Below are 17,583 nucleotides of genomic sequence, written 5' to 3' on the forward strand. Positions count from 1 at the left end.
CACAGCAGCTTTGGGGAATGGCTGTTAAAAATAAAGGAGAGCCCAAACGGCCATGGAATGCCACTGAGGGGAAGTAGGGGTTCCTACCTCCCCCATCAAGCTATTTCCCCATGTCAAAACAATACGGGAGGGAGATTTTCCCCCTGTTTCTTCTGTTCCATGTGGAATATTCTGTGCATGTGGAGCAAAAAAACCGGGGGGGGGGGGCCTCCCCCATGCTATTGTGGCATACAGAACTGACTTGAGGGAGAGAGGGATGAGCCTCTCCCCCCGTGGAGGCATTCTGAGGCTGTTTGGGCTCTCCTCTATTTTTTAACAGCCATTCCCTAAAGGTACTGTGTGGTGCAGGGAACTTGAGTTGGTTCTGGGGAACCCAGAATCAATTCTTTAAAAACTGGCACATCTAGCTTGGCTCTAAGAAGATTTAAAAAATAATTTAGTCATGTAAAAAGATTCAGAAGGTTTTTACCCAACTGAGCTTTTTTTAAATGTCAAATCAACCTAAACCACAACCAGCTATGTATTTCAGTGCCCCTATGGCTTCTAAAGTTGATTTTAAACCAGATATGCATTTTCATATACTTTTCTTTAGATAATGCAGAATGATTTCCATTGTCAATTGTTACATAGTTGGAGTCTTTACTTCTTATTATGCTTTCATTCACTCATTATGCCATCGAGGGGGTTGGTAATTAGAGATGGGCACGATCTCCATTACGATTAAAAAAACCCCACGATAATGGCAATCTCCCAATTGTGACCTGGTGGATCGTTGTCTTCCATGGCAAACTATCCCGCAGTCAGGAGGGGGCTGGACCGGAGCGATTGTGATAGGACCGGGAGGCTAGACATTCAGGCGCCAACAATCTATTCCCCTGGCAACGGAGGCAGGGGAATGCCTGAGCTCTGTTTGAAACTTGATAATATTTCCCCTAGCGAGGAAAAGCAAACAGTTGTGAGTGAAAAGGTGGCTTCCTGAGAAAAATATAAGCAAAGTGATTGGGAGAGGAATGGGTTAAGAGAGAGAGAAAACTTTGAGTGCGGCTATCAGCAGAAGCTGTTTTGCGCTCCTCCTGAGTTCATTCAGTGCGTTGAAAGAGTTAAGAAGAGATCTCTTCTCAGTGTTAACTCTCTCAAAAAACCCTTGCTTTGAGAGCAGCTATCAAGCTGTTTTGCGCTCATCTCCTGACTGAGTTTGTTCAGTGCGTTGAAAGAGTTAACTGAAAAGAGATATCTCTCTCCTCCTGGCTTCTCAGCCCAGTGACTGCTTTTTGCAAGAAGTTGGTATGTGATTTGATGTTTCATTTGGGTTTTTCCTATTTAAAAAACCATAGGATCTGCGAGGATCCGTGTGGATCCTGGTTTTACTTTCTTCCTGTTTAAAATATGCTTTTGGAAGACTGGCTGCTTGCTTTTAAAATCGGGTGGGATGGAGGATTCTATCCCTGCTTTTTTAAAAAAGCTGGCTGAAACTTGTTGACGGGGTGTCTCTCTCTCTCTCTATTTGGAGAGGCAGGGACAGGTTAAAAACTTCCCCCCCTCTGCTCTAAGTGCGTGCGTGTGTGTGTGCGAGAGAGAAAATGTCCCCTCCCTGAGGGGAGCCGGCTCGTCGCCGGGTTAAAAGCTTCCCCCCCCCCTCCTTATGTTTCATTTTTTGATAGTTTTCAGATAAAACAAATCTTGTATTCCAGAGACATACCTAAGCAAATAGGAATAGGGTAATTCCATCTTCTTACAGGTCCAGGCATACACGTGATATGTGAATGTCCCTATAATGACATGAGATAAAATTAAAAATTTAGCAAGTTAGAAACTGTGTAACACTACACTGCCAAAATGACAGTGTCATACACTGATAATTCATTTGAACAGGGGATGACAATTCATTTCTTTCCTTCCTTCTTTCTTGGGGACACTGGTACCAGTTTGGAAATATACACTAGCACCGTATATGAAGGAATAACCCAACCAGTTACACATAAGGGAGCTGAAAAGCAGGAAGTCAGGATGGTAGCTACTATTGCCCCTCCCTCCCTACAGCCCTCATCCACTCCCACTGAGAGCCATGCTGTCTGCTCTGCAAGATCCTTTAGTGGTTAGATGCCAGAGAACAAAAAACAAGGCTCTTGGTTTGACCCTTTACAGCTTCTCACACCAGTGGCCATAAGAATGAGCCCAGCTTGCAGGACAATAATCAAAACCAGTCTGCTACCCAGTAATTATATCATCTTACCTAGATCATCTTGCTGTCCCTTGTTACCTCACCCAATACCAAACTATCCTTGCCCTCTTCCTTATGACCGCATTTAGATCTCCATCTATCTTGGTAACACATGATATGCCATTCACCAAAAATTCAAACTGACCAATACAAAGTCAGTTTGGTCCAATACCATCATGAATTATAGTTCTGCAATAAATGTGGATAAGAGCAGGGCTGCTCTATGTGTATAAGACCGGCATCCCTAGCCCATCTTTATACTTGGTTTCCTCCAGTACCGTTTAGCACTGCAAGCATGAAATTACTATACCCTTCCTTTTAATGAGTGGCAGAATATTTTTTCCTGTGCTTATTTTACTCTTCTCCCCCAAATTAACCTTCCTACCAACTCCCCATCCCTTAGCTCTTTTCTATAATGCCAGCCAATCTTTCCCACTGTATCCCTCACCTGGTCAATGACTCCACATCCCACCACAGTTTTCATCCCTTCTGGGCTCTTCTTCTCTGGGCTGGTTTGCTCTGGACTAACCATGGGGACGGAAACGCGGCTTGCAATGTAAGAATTCATCATTTAGCTAAAAGTAACCCACCTACACTAGATTGTGCAAATGTGAATGGTTTTATTGGACAGTCATGCTTAAATTGCTGTAGTACTATTGCAAAAGAATGCTCCAGTCTTCTTGTCTTGAGCCTTCATCGCAATTCCTTATTTTCTGTTCTTTATTTTGGCAATAAAATTACTTACTGGGGAAGTACTCTTTTCCTTCTTTCTCTTCTCAAAGATTTATTGTGCCAAACTGTAACCTGTGTATACAACAGACTAAGGGCACTTGAAAATGTGAGGGGTGGGGTGAGGAAGATCTCATGGTACTGCCATACCACAGGCCTGATCAGGCCTTCATGGCAACAACTATATTCTAAAATGGTGTTGGCGGCCATGGGTTGGACCCAGGTCCATCGTAACATATAGATTGGCTCTATAAAGATGTAGGGGATGCTCTTTCTGCAACAGGCCTGACATGGGGTCTGACTCTGGTAACAATGAAGGAAGAAATCATGGAGGAAAAGGACTGAAAATGTTCACAGTCTTCACTGTTATCCTTGTTGTGCAATTCTCATCTTTTCTCTGTTACTCATTATTGTTTCATCTTCCTTCATCCCTTCCACTGGTCTTCTGCCAATGAAGTTTAGACTATAAACTGCTTGAAAGCATGGACCTGTCTATTTTTTGCTCATCAAACTCTTTCAGTGTACAAGACATAGATGCAATTGCATAAAAAATTCAGAGCAACAACAATAAAAGGTCACTGAGCTAGGCTAGCCAGTATTTTTTCTAACATTACAATCGACCGTGGCAATCTTCTGTTGCACTGAATGTTGCAAGAACATCTGCAAAAAGAAGCTATATTTTTTCCATCTTTATACAAAATAAGCCCTTTGTATCACTACAGTTCTCTACATATAGGAAGAAAAGAAGATGTATTAATTAGACATTTTCACCGACAAACTGTTCCAAGTCCAAATAGTGTGGCACTCTGCATCTGACGTCATTTTTTTACCAAGTGAGAAGACGAAACAAAACAAAAAGTTTACAAATAACTAATGGGAGGAAAGTGATGTTGCAAAGTTATTCCTCTATTGCTCTCAAGGCCAAATTAACTTATATCAATAGTAAGTCTTTCATTATGTTGGACAGGATATGGGTCTTTGTTTTGATATATTTCACATTTATAGAAATGATTCAACCCCCCCCCCCCATCAACTACTTCTATTTTTCAAATCAGCCTCATGAGAAGGAAGGGAGGGTTTAGCCCAGTCTCTGGCAGTTGCTTCCTTACAGTTGCTTTTATCCCTCATATTTTCATTTCACTTTTCTTCTTCTGAGCTCAGGATGACATATATGATACACACAGCAGCCCTATCAGATAGGTTAGGCTGTGAGAAACAAACCCAAAGAGCATGGCTAAGTGAAGATTTGATCCCTGATTTCTCCAGTCATAGACTGACAATTCTCCAAGTAAGTCACACTGGTTTTCATCTCCATGAGGTTCAGGTTCAGGTTTGCAAAATAAACCTGAGTCCTGCATACCAGAAAGGAGGGTGAAGCAGCTGGGTCAGCAATCCAAAATACAAGTACCAGGAGACAGGGCCGGATCGAGGGGGGGCAGGGGGGTAGTCTGCCTCCAGTGCCACCAAAGAGAGGGCGCCGGGCGCAGCTGCCCACCGCTGGGAGCACGCTGGCGGCAGCATGGGTGGCTGAGTGGCCACCTGCACCATTCGCCTGTCCAGCAGGACAGGGAGCGCGTGGCAAGCTGGCCACCCTCTCAGCTGGGCAGGCAAATGGCACGGAGGGCTGGGAGGCCGCCCGCACCACTTGCCTGCCACGCACTCCCTGTCCTGCAGGAGAATGGCATGGAGGACTGGGAGGCTGCCCACGCCATTTGCCTGCCCTGCAGGACAGGGGGCGTGCAGCAAGCCGGCCACCCCCTCAGCGGGGCAGGCGAGGGGCGTGGGCGGCCTCCCAGCTGCCGGTGCTGCCGCCGCTCCACTAGTCACCAGCTGGTAATTAAAATCTACTAAAGAAAATTAGCACATACTTACCTTTGGTGTGAGATTATAACATCCTTTGTTTGCAAAGAGTTAACTCACCCCACCCCAAAACAATTCTAAAAGCAGCTATTTAGCAACTTGCATGCAGAGACAAAGAGATCTATTATAATAGCTAGTGGAAAGAAATAGAAGAGAATAACAAAAAAGGCTGAACAAGAGATCTATTTGTCAAAATCCAGGAACTCAAAGGGGAATTCAAACCATGAGTAGGGATGCTGAAAGATCAACATGGAAATACAGTCTTCAATCAGGGCAAAATACAGGGAAGATGGAAACAATACACTGAAGAACTATACAGAAGAGATGGAAGGATAACAGATTCCTTCAAAGAAGAATCTTTTGATGAAGAGCTTGAATTTCTTAAAAAGTAAAGTGAAAGCTACACTCAAAGAAACTAGGAGGAACAATCACCAGGAGTAGATGGTATACCGATAGAGCTATTTCAAGTGACAGAAACTGTGTCCATCAAAATCTTAACAAGAATCTGTCAACAAACATGGAGAACACAACAGTGACCCACGGACTGGAAACGCTTGATCTGTTCCAATTCCAGCCCCCCCCCCAAAAAAGATACCAAGGAGTGCTGCAACTATTGGATCATCATATTAATTTCCTGTGCAAGCAAAGTGACACTGAAAATTCTACAATAATGACTCTTATCATACATGGAATGAGAAATGCCAAATGTTCAAGCTGGATTCAGAAAAGGAAGTGGCACTAAAGATCATGCTACAAATTTACATGGCTAATGGAGCATACCGGGAAATTTCAGAAGAAAATCAGCCTGATAATCATGAAAAGCTATGGATTGTGTTAAAAGAAAAGGGTGAGCCACAACCTTTGATTGTTTGATGTGCAACCTGTACTCTGGACAGAAGGCTACTGTTAGGACAGAATATGGGGAAACAGTGTGGTTTCCAACAGGCAAAGCTGCCAGACAAGAATGTATTTTCTCCCTATCAGTTCAACTATATGCAGAACTATCATAAGGAAAGCTGGATTTGATTTAGAAGAAGCTATAGTGAAAATTGGTGGAAGGAACATTAACTATTTGAGATAAGCAGATGACATCACATAACTAGCAGAATATCCTGAAGCCCTGAAATTACTACTGATGAAGGTTAAAGGAGAAAGTGCCAAAAGAGGATTATAGCTAAACACTGAGAAGACAAACAATGACTGAGGAATTACACTATTTTAAGGCTGACAATGAAGAAATTGTAATTGTTAAAGATTTTCTATTCCTTGGCTTACTCATCAGCAGAAAGGGAGACTGTACCGAGAAATCAGAAGGAGATTGATACTTGGAAGAGTAGCCATGAAGGAACTAGAAGCTATCCTTAAAGATAAGCATGTGTTGCTGGGAACCAAGATCAAGGTAATCCATACTATGGTATTCCCCATTAATATGTATGGATTTGAAAGTTGGACAGTGAAGAAAGCTAACAGGAGGAAAACTGATGCAGAAAACTGGGGGTTGGATGTTCCTTCCAAACCTACGGTTCTATGATTTGAAATGTGGTGCTGTTTTATGGATATCATGGATAGAGATGGGCACGAACAGCAATACGAACTAAAAAAAGCCACAAACAGCCCAATCAGCTGTTCGCGAACAAGCTGTTCGTGAGGCCCCATTCTAAATGAACTCTAAACAAACAAGTGGTCATTGCAAGCCTCGTTCATTGCTGTCCGTCAAGCCAGTCTGGTACCTGCAATCAATTCCCTTGGCAACTTAGGCAGGGACTGCCTGAACTCTGTCTGAACTCCTGCTGTTGCCTTGGAAACCCCAATCTAAATCCAATTTAGCTTGATAGGCAGGTCTTCCTTTCAAGTGTGGAGCTCCAAATTTGTTACAAGGAAGCAAAAAGCAGGGGGGAGGGGGGCTCCTAGCTCTGGTTTTGCAGACAGTGGAGAGGGAGAGAGAGTTGCTGTTGACATTTTGAGAGAGAGACAGGGAGAGTGCATTGGAACTTGAATTTTCTTTGTGTGTGGTGGGATAGGGATCTACCTCTTCAAGTTCCAGGGCTGCTGCCAGGCTCTGGGCCAAGCTATTATTTATTACTGATACTTTTCCTGCTGCCTACTTAGGTAAGGTTTCTGGGAGTGGTGCGGTAGGGATCTACCCCTTCAGGTTCCAGGGCTGCTGCCAGGCTTTGAGGACAAGCTATTATTTATTATTGGTACATTTCCTGCTGCCTGCTCAGGTAGGGTTTCTGGGAGTGGTATAGTAGGGATCTTGATGGCTGGAGGAGAGCCTGCTGGCCCCCACGAACAATGAACAACAAACATGTTCATGAACAGGTCATGTTCATCAATGTTCATTGATCATTGTTCGTGGATGGCAACGAACAATGAACACCATGTTCAGTTTTTTTTCTGTTCGTGCCCATGTCTAATCATGGATATCAAAAAGGCAAATAAATGGATTCTAGATCAAATCAAGCATGAACTCTCCCTAGAAGTTAAAATGACAAAACTGAGGCTATGGTACTTTGTTCACATTATGAGAAGACTCACTGGAAAAGACAATAATCCTAGGAAAGGTGAAAGGCAGTAGGAAAAGTGGAACACTCGAGATGGCTTAAGTCAATAAGGGAAGCCACATCCACCAGTTTGCAAGATCTAAGCAAGGCTGTTAATAATAGGATGTTTTGGCAGGCTTTCATTCATAGGATCAACCTAAGTCAGAAGTGTCTTGATGGCATATAACACACACACACACACAAACAAAACTTTCCAACTTTACCAGCACATTTCTGTTAGAGTTGTAAACTCTGGGTTGGGATATTCAAGGAGATGTGGGAGAGGAGTTGGGGGGGGGGGAGTTGGAGAGGGTCTATACAGTCCACCCTTCAAAGCAGCCAATTTCTCTAGGAGAGCTTATATTTTTAGCCTGGAGATCAATTGAAATTCTGGGAAATCTCCAGGCCTCACTTGGAGGTTGGCATCCCTACTTTCTGCCCTTATGAGAAGGGAAAATTAGACTAAAATAATTTTTTAAAACACTGTCTTAAATTTTATGGTGTGTGTTCCCCCATCATAATAATAATATATACATTTGGAGGGTTTATTCATTAAAACTTACCTGAAGAGAATATCCTTGATCACACTGAAAGGAAACCACATCTCCAACCATGTATCTGTCGCCAATTTTAATACCGCTGTTTGGGGTCTGTGGTTCAGGGCAAGAGTCCAAACCTATAGCTGTGAAAAGTTAAAAAACTTAACAATGACAAAATACATTTCCTCCACCATTTGTCAAAGATTCTCGAACATATGCACTAAAGTTTTCTGGTAAGTATGAATGCTTATTGAGACTGATTACAGATGAACTGAAGCTTCAAAGCAATTGTTTCTAGATTTCCTTCCTTTCTGAAACCTGTTCCCCATCAGCTTGCCCAAATCAGTCTCTAAATGTTGCAGTGGATTGTGTTTCAACTCAGTTTAAACAGAACACCATCTAGATCTAATGTATCTCACAACTAGCTTTATGTGAAACAGAGGGAACTGAGAACACCGCTAATACTTTTCTGCGGCAGCTGCATATAGCTAGACAAATCAGTGAGGTAGGAGAAAACTATTACCCAAAGTATAATTTTCTCATTATCAAGCATACTCAGAAGGCCATTGATCCACATAACTCAGTATAGTCTACTCTGAATGGCACAGGAGTACTCCATGGTCTTAGTTAGAAAAATGTCTTTCCCGACACCTGATATATGAGATCCTACAGACTGATCCTGGAAGCTTCTCTGTGAAAAGCAGGGCTGCCAAGCTAGGCACTCAGCAAGAGATGGGGGAGGGGGGCAGTTGTCAGCAACAGTGTAACATCACTTCTGGGAAAACCCAGAGGTGACATCATGTCTCTCTAGAAATGGTCAGAAACTCTAAAGCAAAACCACAGTATCTTCAGCAATTCCTACAGAGGGCTGATGTCACTTCCAGGCTTTCCCAAGATTCTTTCCTGGATTCCTACTGAGGCATGATGTCACTTCTGGGTTTTGCCAGAAGTGATGTCACATCAAAACCATTTTTAAAAAATTCTTTCTCCTGCCAGCTGGAATCTCAGGTGGTCTAACATTCATAGAGAGGTATGATGTAACTTTCGGAAGTGAAATGACATTGTTACTGAAAGCAATTTTTATTTATTTTTCTTTCTCCTGCTAGCCATAACTCTAGGTGGTCAACCATTTTCCCAGAAGCAATGGAACACTGTCACCAACCATTTTTTTAAAAATTCTTTCTCCTGCAGGATACAGAAGACCTAGGCAGACTACCATTGAGCTATCTCTCTGAGTAACCAAAGGTAATTTTCTAAAGAACCACTGCTATCTCTAAAGATTTTATAGATTTTATTTTGGTAGATTTCTTAAAAGAAAACAAAACCCAACATAGATTTTTCAAAGAGGAAAAAATCTAGACAAAAATCTCAGTATTTTGCAGCATTTCCAGGAATTGCCTGTGGCTTATCTGGAAAGGAACAAAATCCCTTCTAGAGTTCAGAAAACAGTTTAAAAACAATTTTAATAATAATAAAAATAAAGAACTTGTTTTTTGTTAAAAAATTAACATGATGCTTAAATATTAAGCATGGACGATGACTTCTGGCTGTTAAGCCAACATTAATGTTGGTTTAAACTGGGTAGGCATGCTTACAAGAGGATGCCCATGTTGCCCATGTCAGAAAAGCTTGCATGAAAAGTACCACACAGTCAAATCAGAGGTGCCAATTAAAATAAAAAGGCATTTTCAAATACAGCACATCCAACAAAAATTACTTACAACTATTCCACAACTCTGAGTCTCTCTACCCGAGACATCTGACACGTGAAGAACATGTGTCAGGAGATGTAATGTTGGCTGGGAAGAGTAGCTTAAAAAGACAGAGCTGGTGGCAGGGCAAAGCTTTTGCTATACACTGGTGCTGTGTGAAGGGGCAGTGAAATGCCAGAAGGGGGGGAACACCAAAGGGCATGGAAGCAGTATCTTACACAAAAATAACACAACTCACTTCACATTAAAGAATCACCCCAAAAAATTGCTGTCAAAAGCACTTTATTTCTGTAACTGCTTTAGGTTACACAGTAGGAAGGCACAACAGAGCAGGAAAGCAGTGTACTACACAAAAATAACACAACTCACTTCACATCAGAGAATCACACAAACACAATTGCTGTCAAAAACGGTGAAGTGGGTTGTATTATTTTTTGTAGTACATTGCTATCATGCCCTGTTGTGCCCTCCTACTGTGTAACCTAAAGTGTTTTTGCCAGGAATTGTGTTTTTGTGATTCTCTGATTTTAAGTGAGTTGTGTTATTTTTGTGTAAGATAGTGCTGCCATGCCCTTTGGTGTTCCCCCCTGCTGTGTAACCTAAAGCTGTTCAAGAAATAAAGTGTTTTTGACAGGAATTGTGCTTTGTGATTCTCTGATGTTAAGTGAGTTGTGTTATTTTTGTGTAAGATAGTGCTGCCATGCCCTTCGGTGTTCCCCCCTGCTGTGTAACCTAAAGCTGTTCAAGAAATAAAGTGTTTTTGACAGGAATCGTGCTTTGTGATTCTCTGATGTTAAGTGAGTTGTGTTATTTTTCTGTGTGGGGGACTACTGGTGTAATGTGTCATAATGCTTTGCCTACTTGTACTTTGGAAGGGAGAAAATAATTTTTTAAAAACTTTATTTTGTGTTGTTCTTGTTTTATTCTTTGTTGTGCAGTTGGTTCCCATCATAGGGAACAATGGGGCTGGCTGGCCAGCCATCTCTGTAGGTGGGGGGGGAATTTGAGGGAGGGTGTCTGTGGTTCAGGTGCTCTTTCACAGGGACCAGCTGGCACTCAGAAGTGTGCCCACCATTGTGGCACCCCTGGGCTGTGCAGAATTGCCCAGGGAAAGAGAGTTTAGAAGTTCCCAGCATAGGGAACAAAGGGAGAGGGCTGGCCTTTGCCAGCCTGTTCCTGGGGTTATGGGTGTGGGGCAGGTGGAGGTGGATTTGGGTCTGTGAGGGGCTAATGTGGGGATTTGGGTCTGTGTGTGGCAGCTGGGAGGAATTGGGTTTGTGTGGGGCTGTAGGGGGTGGACTTTGGGGGCTGAGAGCACCTACTTGGGGAGGCCATGGAATGGCCCCGCCAAGTGGGAGCAGTCTGAGCCTTGGTGGGGGGTGGGAGGAAGGGTGGGAGAAGGGTCCCAGAGGGCTGGGGGGCATTTTGCATGCAAAATGCCACCCCTGGCAAAGGAAGCCTGCTTCTTCATTTTTCCCCATAGGAAATAATGAAGAAGATGAGCAGCAGCATGCTAACAATATGCTGCTCCTTCGCTTTCTTATGGGAGGATAGGGGGACCTGCTTTGGGGGGCCATAACATGGCCCCCCAAAGTCCAATCGGTCTGAAACTTGGGGGGTTTGTAAAGAGGGGTTAGAGGAAGGTCCCCACCAATTTTGGGCTGATTCGGTGGGAAAATGCCTCCCCCAGACGTCCGGGAAGACGCCGGAGGCATTTTCCCATTGAAAAAGCCGAAAGCCGAAAGCCGAAAGTAAGCCGAAAGCCGAAAGCCGAAACGGCTGGCCGTTTCGGCTTTCGGCTTATATGAAAGAGAATCCTCTTTTGGCTTTCTGCTTTCGGCTTTAGCCGAAAATTTTTGGCTTGCACACCCCTACTTCCCGGCTAACATTGCATCTCCCTACATGTGATGAACACATGCCGAGGTGTCTCGTGTAGAGAAACTCTACATTAGGGAAGTTACTTAAAGGTTCTTTTTAACTATTTATCTTAATGCCATTTCAGAATATTAGCACAGTTGTTAATAAAACAAGTGAGAATAATATACTATAGCATTCACTTTAAAAAATATTAGAGTATATCTGACATAGCTCCATTTGTGTTCCTTGCACAGAGTTACAGTATGATCAGTTAAGAAGCAACCAAGAATATTAGTTGTGCACTGCTAATTACTTAACCAGTAGAACTTGCTTCATGTTGAAATTGCACACAAAACTACTCCATTGTTCACCCAGTAAATAAAAGAAAATCCCAGGGCACACACCTGCATAAAGTTAGCTCAGCATAGTGAAGAGGAAAGTTTTGTTCTGGATCTAGTATACTTTGGTTCTCTGGACACTGCCTGACTGCCTCCTGCTTCTTTTCAATTGCCTCTGGTAATCAGTTCTGGGAACAGACAGAACCAGAACATACCACATGTGGAGGGGAGGGACCACAGTTGAGTCACAGTTGGATACGAGAGGTATTCCTTTAGATATGTTGGTCCCAGAGCATGAAGGTCTTTAAAGATCAGCACTAACACTCTGAATTGAACTAAGAAGCAAATAGGAAGCCAGATCTATTTTTTCAAGTTTGGTAATATATGTCCATGATAGCTCAATACTGTAAACAGGTGGGCCCACCACATTCTGTACAGGTAAATTATGACAGTGGGGCATTTTTATAACAATGACAACACAAGACATGAAGTGGCTTGTAAGGGTGGTCACTATGCAAGTCACAAATGGGACAGAATGTTGACATGCTTCTGAATTGTGTGTCAGGAACAATGGTTTAAGTTTGTAGAATGCAAGTGTGCAGACCAATCACAAGAACCATACCAGGCAACTGGAGCCACTCCCATGGCAACTGAAAGTAGATCAGCCAAAACTAGAAGTGACATTATCAGATGTCAGTCAAGACATGGAAGAGAACACCTATATAAAGAAAGCGCTGAGAAGAGGAAGGGCCAGAGGGCCAAGCAGACTGTGTGGCTCTGGCTCTCAACAGTCAGGAGCTACTGCTGCAGAGACGTTGAAGACAGTTAGCAGTGGGAGGATATGTTTCTGGGGATGCCCAGTAAATATGTGACGCATTCTCAGGAATCTGAAGTGATGCTCCAGGAGAAAGGTGAGAAGTAACACCTCCTTTCTTTTATGACATTTTACTCATCCTTGGCAGGTGATGGGGCAATTCTGAATCCCCTTGTGGGAATGTGATTTGAACATCTGGCACCCTTGATGCCTAGGGTCAGGGCTGAGGTCAGGTGGTCGTGTGAATGGTGACAAGTTTTATTTGATGGAATGAAATATTTTTAATCATAGCTGAAGAGTTTTGTTATATTAATTAATCTGACAATGCCATTTGTACGGCTAGAACAGTTTATAATGACAGTCAATGTACTGAATTTTAACTAATCTCTACATAGTTGGACAAGTTATTTCACATGCATTGCCTACTTTTTACAGGTTTCACTTCTGAATTACAAAGCTCCACAGTGCATATTGAGATATATGACTCAGGGTTGTTATTATGAAACAACAGCCTCTGTCTACAAAGCCACAACATCGTCAGTTATATCTTTTGGGTCATCCACAAGTCATTGGGTTTTCAGAGACCTTTGAATCACTTGTCTCTGCATATCAAACATAGCTCTCTATTATTTTACCCGTTCACTTCACCCAAGATGAAAGAGAATAGATAAGCCCAATGCTCTTGATTTTAGCAAGTATTTTTTTAAAGTAACCTCTGCCTCTGAACATAGCTCTGTATTTCACAATAGCAGCTATTTATTTATGTATTTGAAATATCTGTATACTGATTTCTCCATGCTCAAATTGGATCACACACAAACATAATATATCATCACACATTTTAAAAACATAATACATCATCACACATTTTAAATATTAACATTAGAGGTGTGCATTACAAAATTCCCAAGCCCCTCCCCCCCAAAGTTCTGATCCTTACCAGCTATGTGGCATGAGTTTGTGTTTCCCCTTTGATTCTACTGATTTCCTGGACAATGGCATTTCTTCATTCCAATAAGATCCTTGCAAAGGAGGAACACAGAGTACTCGCAGCCACAGATACTCTGTTACACAATCATTTCTTACAGTAAATATGAAAAGAGTGGCAGATGTGCCTTCAATATTTGTGTACATGTACTAGGGAGCTGTGATAGATCAAGATGGGTAGCCGTGTTAGTCTGTCTGTAGCAGTAGAAAAGAGCAAGAGTCCAGTAGCACCTATAAGACTAACAAAATTTGTGGTAGGGTATGAGCTTTTGTGAGTCACTTGTGACTCGCAAAAGCTCATGACTCACTTATGACTCACAAAAGCTCATACCACACCACAAATTTTGTTAGTCTTATAGGTGCTACTGGACTCTTGCTCTCTCTAGGGGCTGTGAATTGGACTGAAGATCCATGAAGTGTGTCCACAGATATTTAAAGGTATGCACTCGTCAGAGTTTAGTCTGCTACAAAAAACAATAACGAGGCTTCAGTGTCCTTGTGGCAAATATGATAGCTAGATAAAACTGTGATGTGCCCCTTGAGCTGAAAACAAATCTGAAATGAGTTAAAGAGCTGCCATCCCAGGATAACTTATCTATAAACAAACCATTAATAATGTCAACACATTTCCATATAATGATATCTTGTAAAAGTTATCATAAAATTTAATGATTGCAGAGAAGCCTAAGCTTCTTGGAACAGAAACAAAAAGCTGGGAAGTTGCAGAGAAGGAAAGATAGGTCAGGATAACCCCAGATACAGAGACAGGTGTGACAGACAGGACTTGCTCCAGCTCCACATCTCCTGAGAGATGGGAGTGGATAGAATGCTTGGCCCATGAGAGTCAGTGTCTGTTGGAGGGGAGGAGGGAGGCTTTGGGGAAGTGTTGAGAGAAGTATTTTGACTCTGCTGAGGAGAGGCAGGAGAGATATTGTTGGCAGTTAAACCTGTTTTGTTACATTGAAACATTCTCTGTTTAACTCCAGTTTGTTTATTAGTTTAAAATCCATTCACTCTTATGATCTATCTTGTAAATAAAATTTTGTTTTGTTTAACCGTGGCTGCCTTGAAATCATTGGCTGAGGGAAAATATCCCACACACAGGCCTCAAACACTCTGGTGACATTAAATGGGCCAAGTTTAAATGGTGGCAGTGTGTATATAGTGACAGTCACCTCTAAGTTCCCTTTCCCCGAATAGCCCTGGGCTGTAGCTGGGTGAGGGGAGGTACATACAGGGAACTGGCTGCCTGTCTGGTGGAACCTCTGAGAGAGGATATAGGGGAGCTTGTGAAGATTTGGTTCAGGGCTCTCTGCCTACTGAATAGGTGGCTAGACAGCTGATATATGATGACCTGGCCTTTAGCTGCCTGGGAAGGGAGGTTTGGGGTGAGTGGCAGTGTGTGAAAGGCTGAGAGAGGGTTATCACCATAACAGGTAATAGGTAAACGTGACCACAATGTCCTAAGTGGGAGTGAGAAAAAACATAAGGGCATATGTTAGGAGGGGGAGGATTGATGGAAGTGGATGCTGTCTCCTTGCCTCTTAGGGCCAAGCTACACATGACGAATGACACTTGAACGGTAAGTGTATTTCTCCCTGTTCACTTGCCCTCCACTCAATCCACTTGCCATTCAAGTGTCATTCGTCATGTGTAGCTTGGCCCTTAGTCTCAGGTTTCAGAGGCAAACAATGAGAAACTGAACAAGATAGAAAGGTCAGGGATCATCCTTTCTTTCTACTATCCTGGTGTTACCCCTTTGAAATGCAGGCTGATACTCTTTGGCAGGGCTTTTTTTCTGGGAAAAGAGGTGGTGGAACTGAGGGCCAAGCTACACATGATGAATGACACTTGAATGGCAAGTGTATTTCTCCCTGTTCACTTGCCCTCCACTCAATCCACTTGCCGTTCAAGTGTCATTCATCATGTGTAGCTTGGCCCTTAGTGATGGAACTCAGGAAAGCACAATGACGTCACTTTGGGTCAGCTGGAACGGTGGGGGGGAGTTTTTTAAAACCTATAAATGAGTTTTTTAAAACCTGAACGGAGGGCAATCTAAACTCCCCCCTGTCTGGAGATCAGGGGCCAGGGCCACTGGCCATGTGACCATTTTCAGGTGCCGGAACTCCGTTCCACCGTGTTCCTGCTGAAAAAAAGCCCTGCTCTTTGGGACCATCTTTACCTTCCCTTCCTCATTCTCTTCTCCATCTTACAGCCAGATGAACAGGATGCATCCCCTGCATCTCCCATCATCCTAGCTTAGACAGTTTAGAATGCTATCATTACTTTCTTTCCAATCCAAAGTATGGTTCCTTGCAATGAAGGACTATTATTTCCTTCCTAAGGATACAGCAGCATCTGTGTAAGCTTATTCCTCAACAGCATTCATGCACATGCTTAGCTGCACTCCCTAGGCTCCTTAGAATTTCCTTTGGTCATAGATCAGGAGAGAGTTTTCTGGACACAAAAGTTATACATCAAATCTCTCAACACCATTGGTGGCACATACATGAACTCGAGCCTGTCATATACTAGCCCTGTTCATAAGTTACAGTGAATGCAGTATAATCCCTGCACAGTGATTTTTCTTTACATATGTGTTGAGTAATTCTCACATTACATTCAACACATGTACAGCAGAACCTGTGATTTAAACCCCAGATTTATCCAGGCACTGGTCTGCAGTTTCATTTGAAAAGTGAATGTGTTGGCTCTTAAGGATTTATGTGCACTCTCTGTAACTTGTGAACAAGACTATTGAGTCAGATTGTTGGTCTATCAAGGTCAATACTGCTTTCTTTCATTGGCAGCAGGTGCCCAGGTTCTCAGGTCATTCACAACATTTATTACCTGATCCTTTTGACTAGGGGATGCCAGGACTGAAGCTATGATGACTGTCTGCATGCAAAGTAGGTACTCTGCCACTGAGCCACAGTCCCACCTGTTTGGCTATGTTCTTTCTTAATGGAAAGCTTAGTTATTGCTGAACACAATACATTTGGGTCAAGATGTTTGTGATTCAGAGATGTGATGCTGTGCTGGTAAAAGATAAACCTCACCTTCAAGAAAATCTGACAAATTCATAGGTTTCTTTTGCTTCTCCTCTCTCTCAATAAGTGTTCACAAATACCCTTATTCCATTATTAATACACTCAGTAAAAATGGGTAATTTCAAATGAAACAGGAAGAAGCACACTCAGGCTACATAATTCTTTAAACAACCACTTACTTTTAATTTTTTTTGAGTCATTATCTTTATTATTATAGATGTTCTTGTCAGCCAGTGATTGTTAAAATGACAGATATTAACTGTGTAGTTCTGCAGCAGTTTGTTTTAAAAATTCATATTGACAGTTCATACCCATTTCAGCTGAAAAATAGGTGATCAAAGAGCTGCAAAGTAGCTATAAGGACATTTATACAGTTTAGAATACAATTAATCTCAAAATATGATCACTACTATTCCAATTAGCCAGCTGTTACTGATTAACTAATTTGTTTAAAATATAAGATCTTTAGGTCGAAGAAAAAGAAATCTATGTGATTGCCCTTGCCCAACTCACACTTAACATATCATCTAATCAGACTCCAAATTTGGAATAGTATGGGTATGATAAAGAATGGAACTAGGAATCCATACTACATACTGCCCCTTTCCAGTTGTACATTTGTTTTAGGATGAAATACTCAACAGTATCTAGGTAACCACATTCTGGATAATATACAGGACTGACTGGCTCAGATATCGAGATCAGCATTGTAAGAGTGACCACTTCCTGAAATCTCAATCCTTTCTCCTACTAGCTCTCAAGCAACTAATTATCTGAATATCTTTGATGATAGACAGTAGACGTGGGCACAGAATGGGAAAAAAGCAAACCACGTGGTTCATGGTTCATTCATTTTCATGGAATATGAACCACAAATTAGCCAAACTTGAGCCGGTTCCAAACCCGTTCGAGATTCAAGGGAACCTAGAACAG

The 17,583-nt window shown here is 42.4% G+C and overlaps 1 protein-coding gene across 3 annotated transcripts in view; it reads right to left on the minus strand.

The window, feature by feature from the left end:
• CSMD3 (CUB and Sushi multiple domains 3) overlaps positions 1-17,583 on the minus strand; it is a 922,268-nt gene that overhangs the window by 152,827 nt on the left and 751,858 nt on the right. For all 3 annotated transcript variants that reach the window (XM_054984891.1, XM_054984890.1, XM_054984889.1), the window contains 2 exons: positions 7,917-8,035; positions 1,700-1,769 (listed from right to left, as the gene is read on the minus strand). In XM_054984891.1, the coding sequence (XP_054840866.1) occupies positions 1,700-1,769; positions 7,917-8,035 (189 nt within the window). The remainder of the gene's footprint in view (positions 1-1,699; positions 1,770-7,916; positions 8,036-17,583) is intronic.

This window comes from Eublepharis macularius, chromosome 7 (genome assembly GCF_028583425.1).
Source record: "Eublepharis macularius isolate TG4126 chromosome 7, MPM_Emac_v1.0, whole genome shotgun sequence".
In the NCBI taxonomy this organism is placed as follows: Eukaryota; Metazoa; Chordata; class Lepidosauria; order Squamata; family Eublepharidae; genus Eublepharis; species Eublepharis macularius.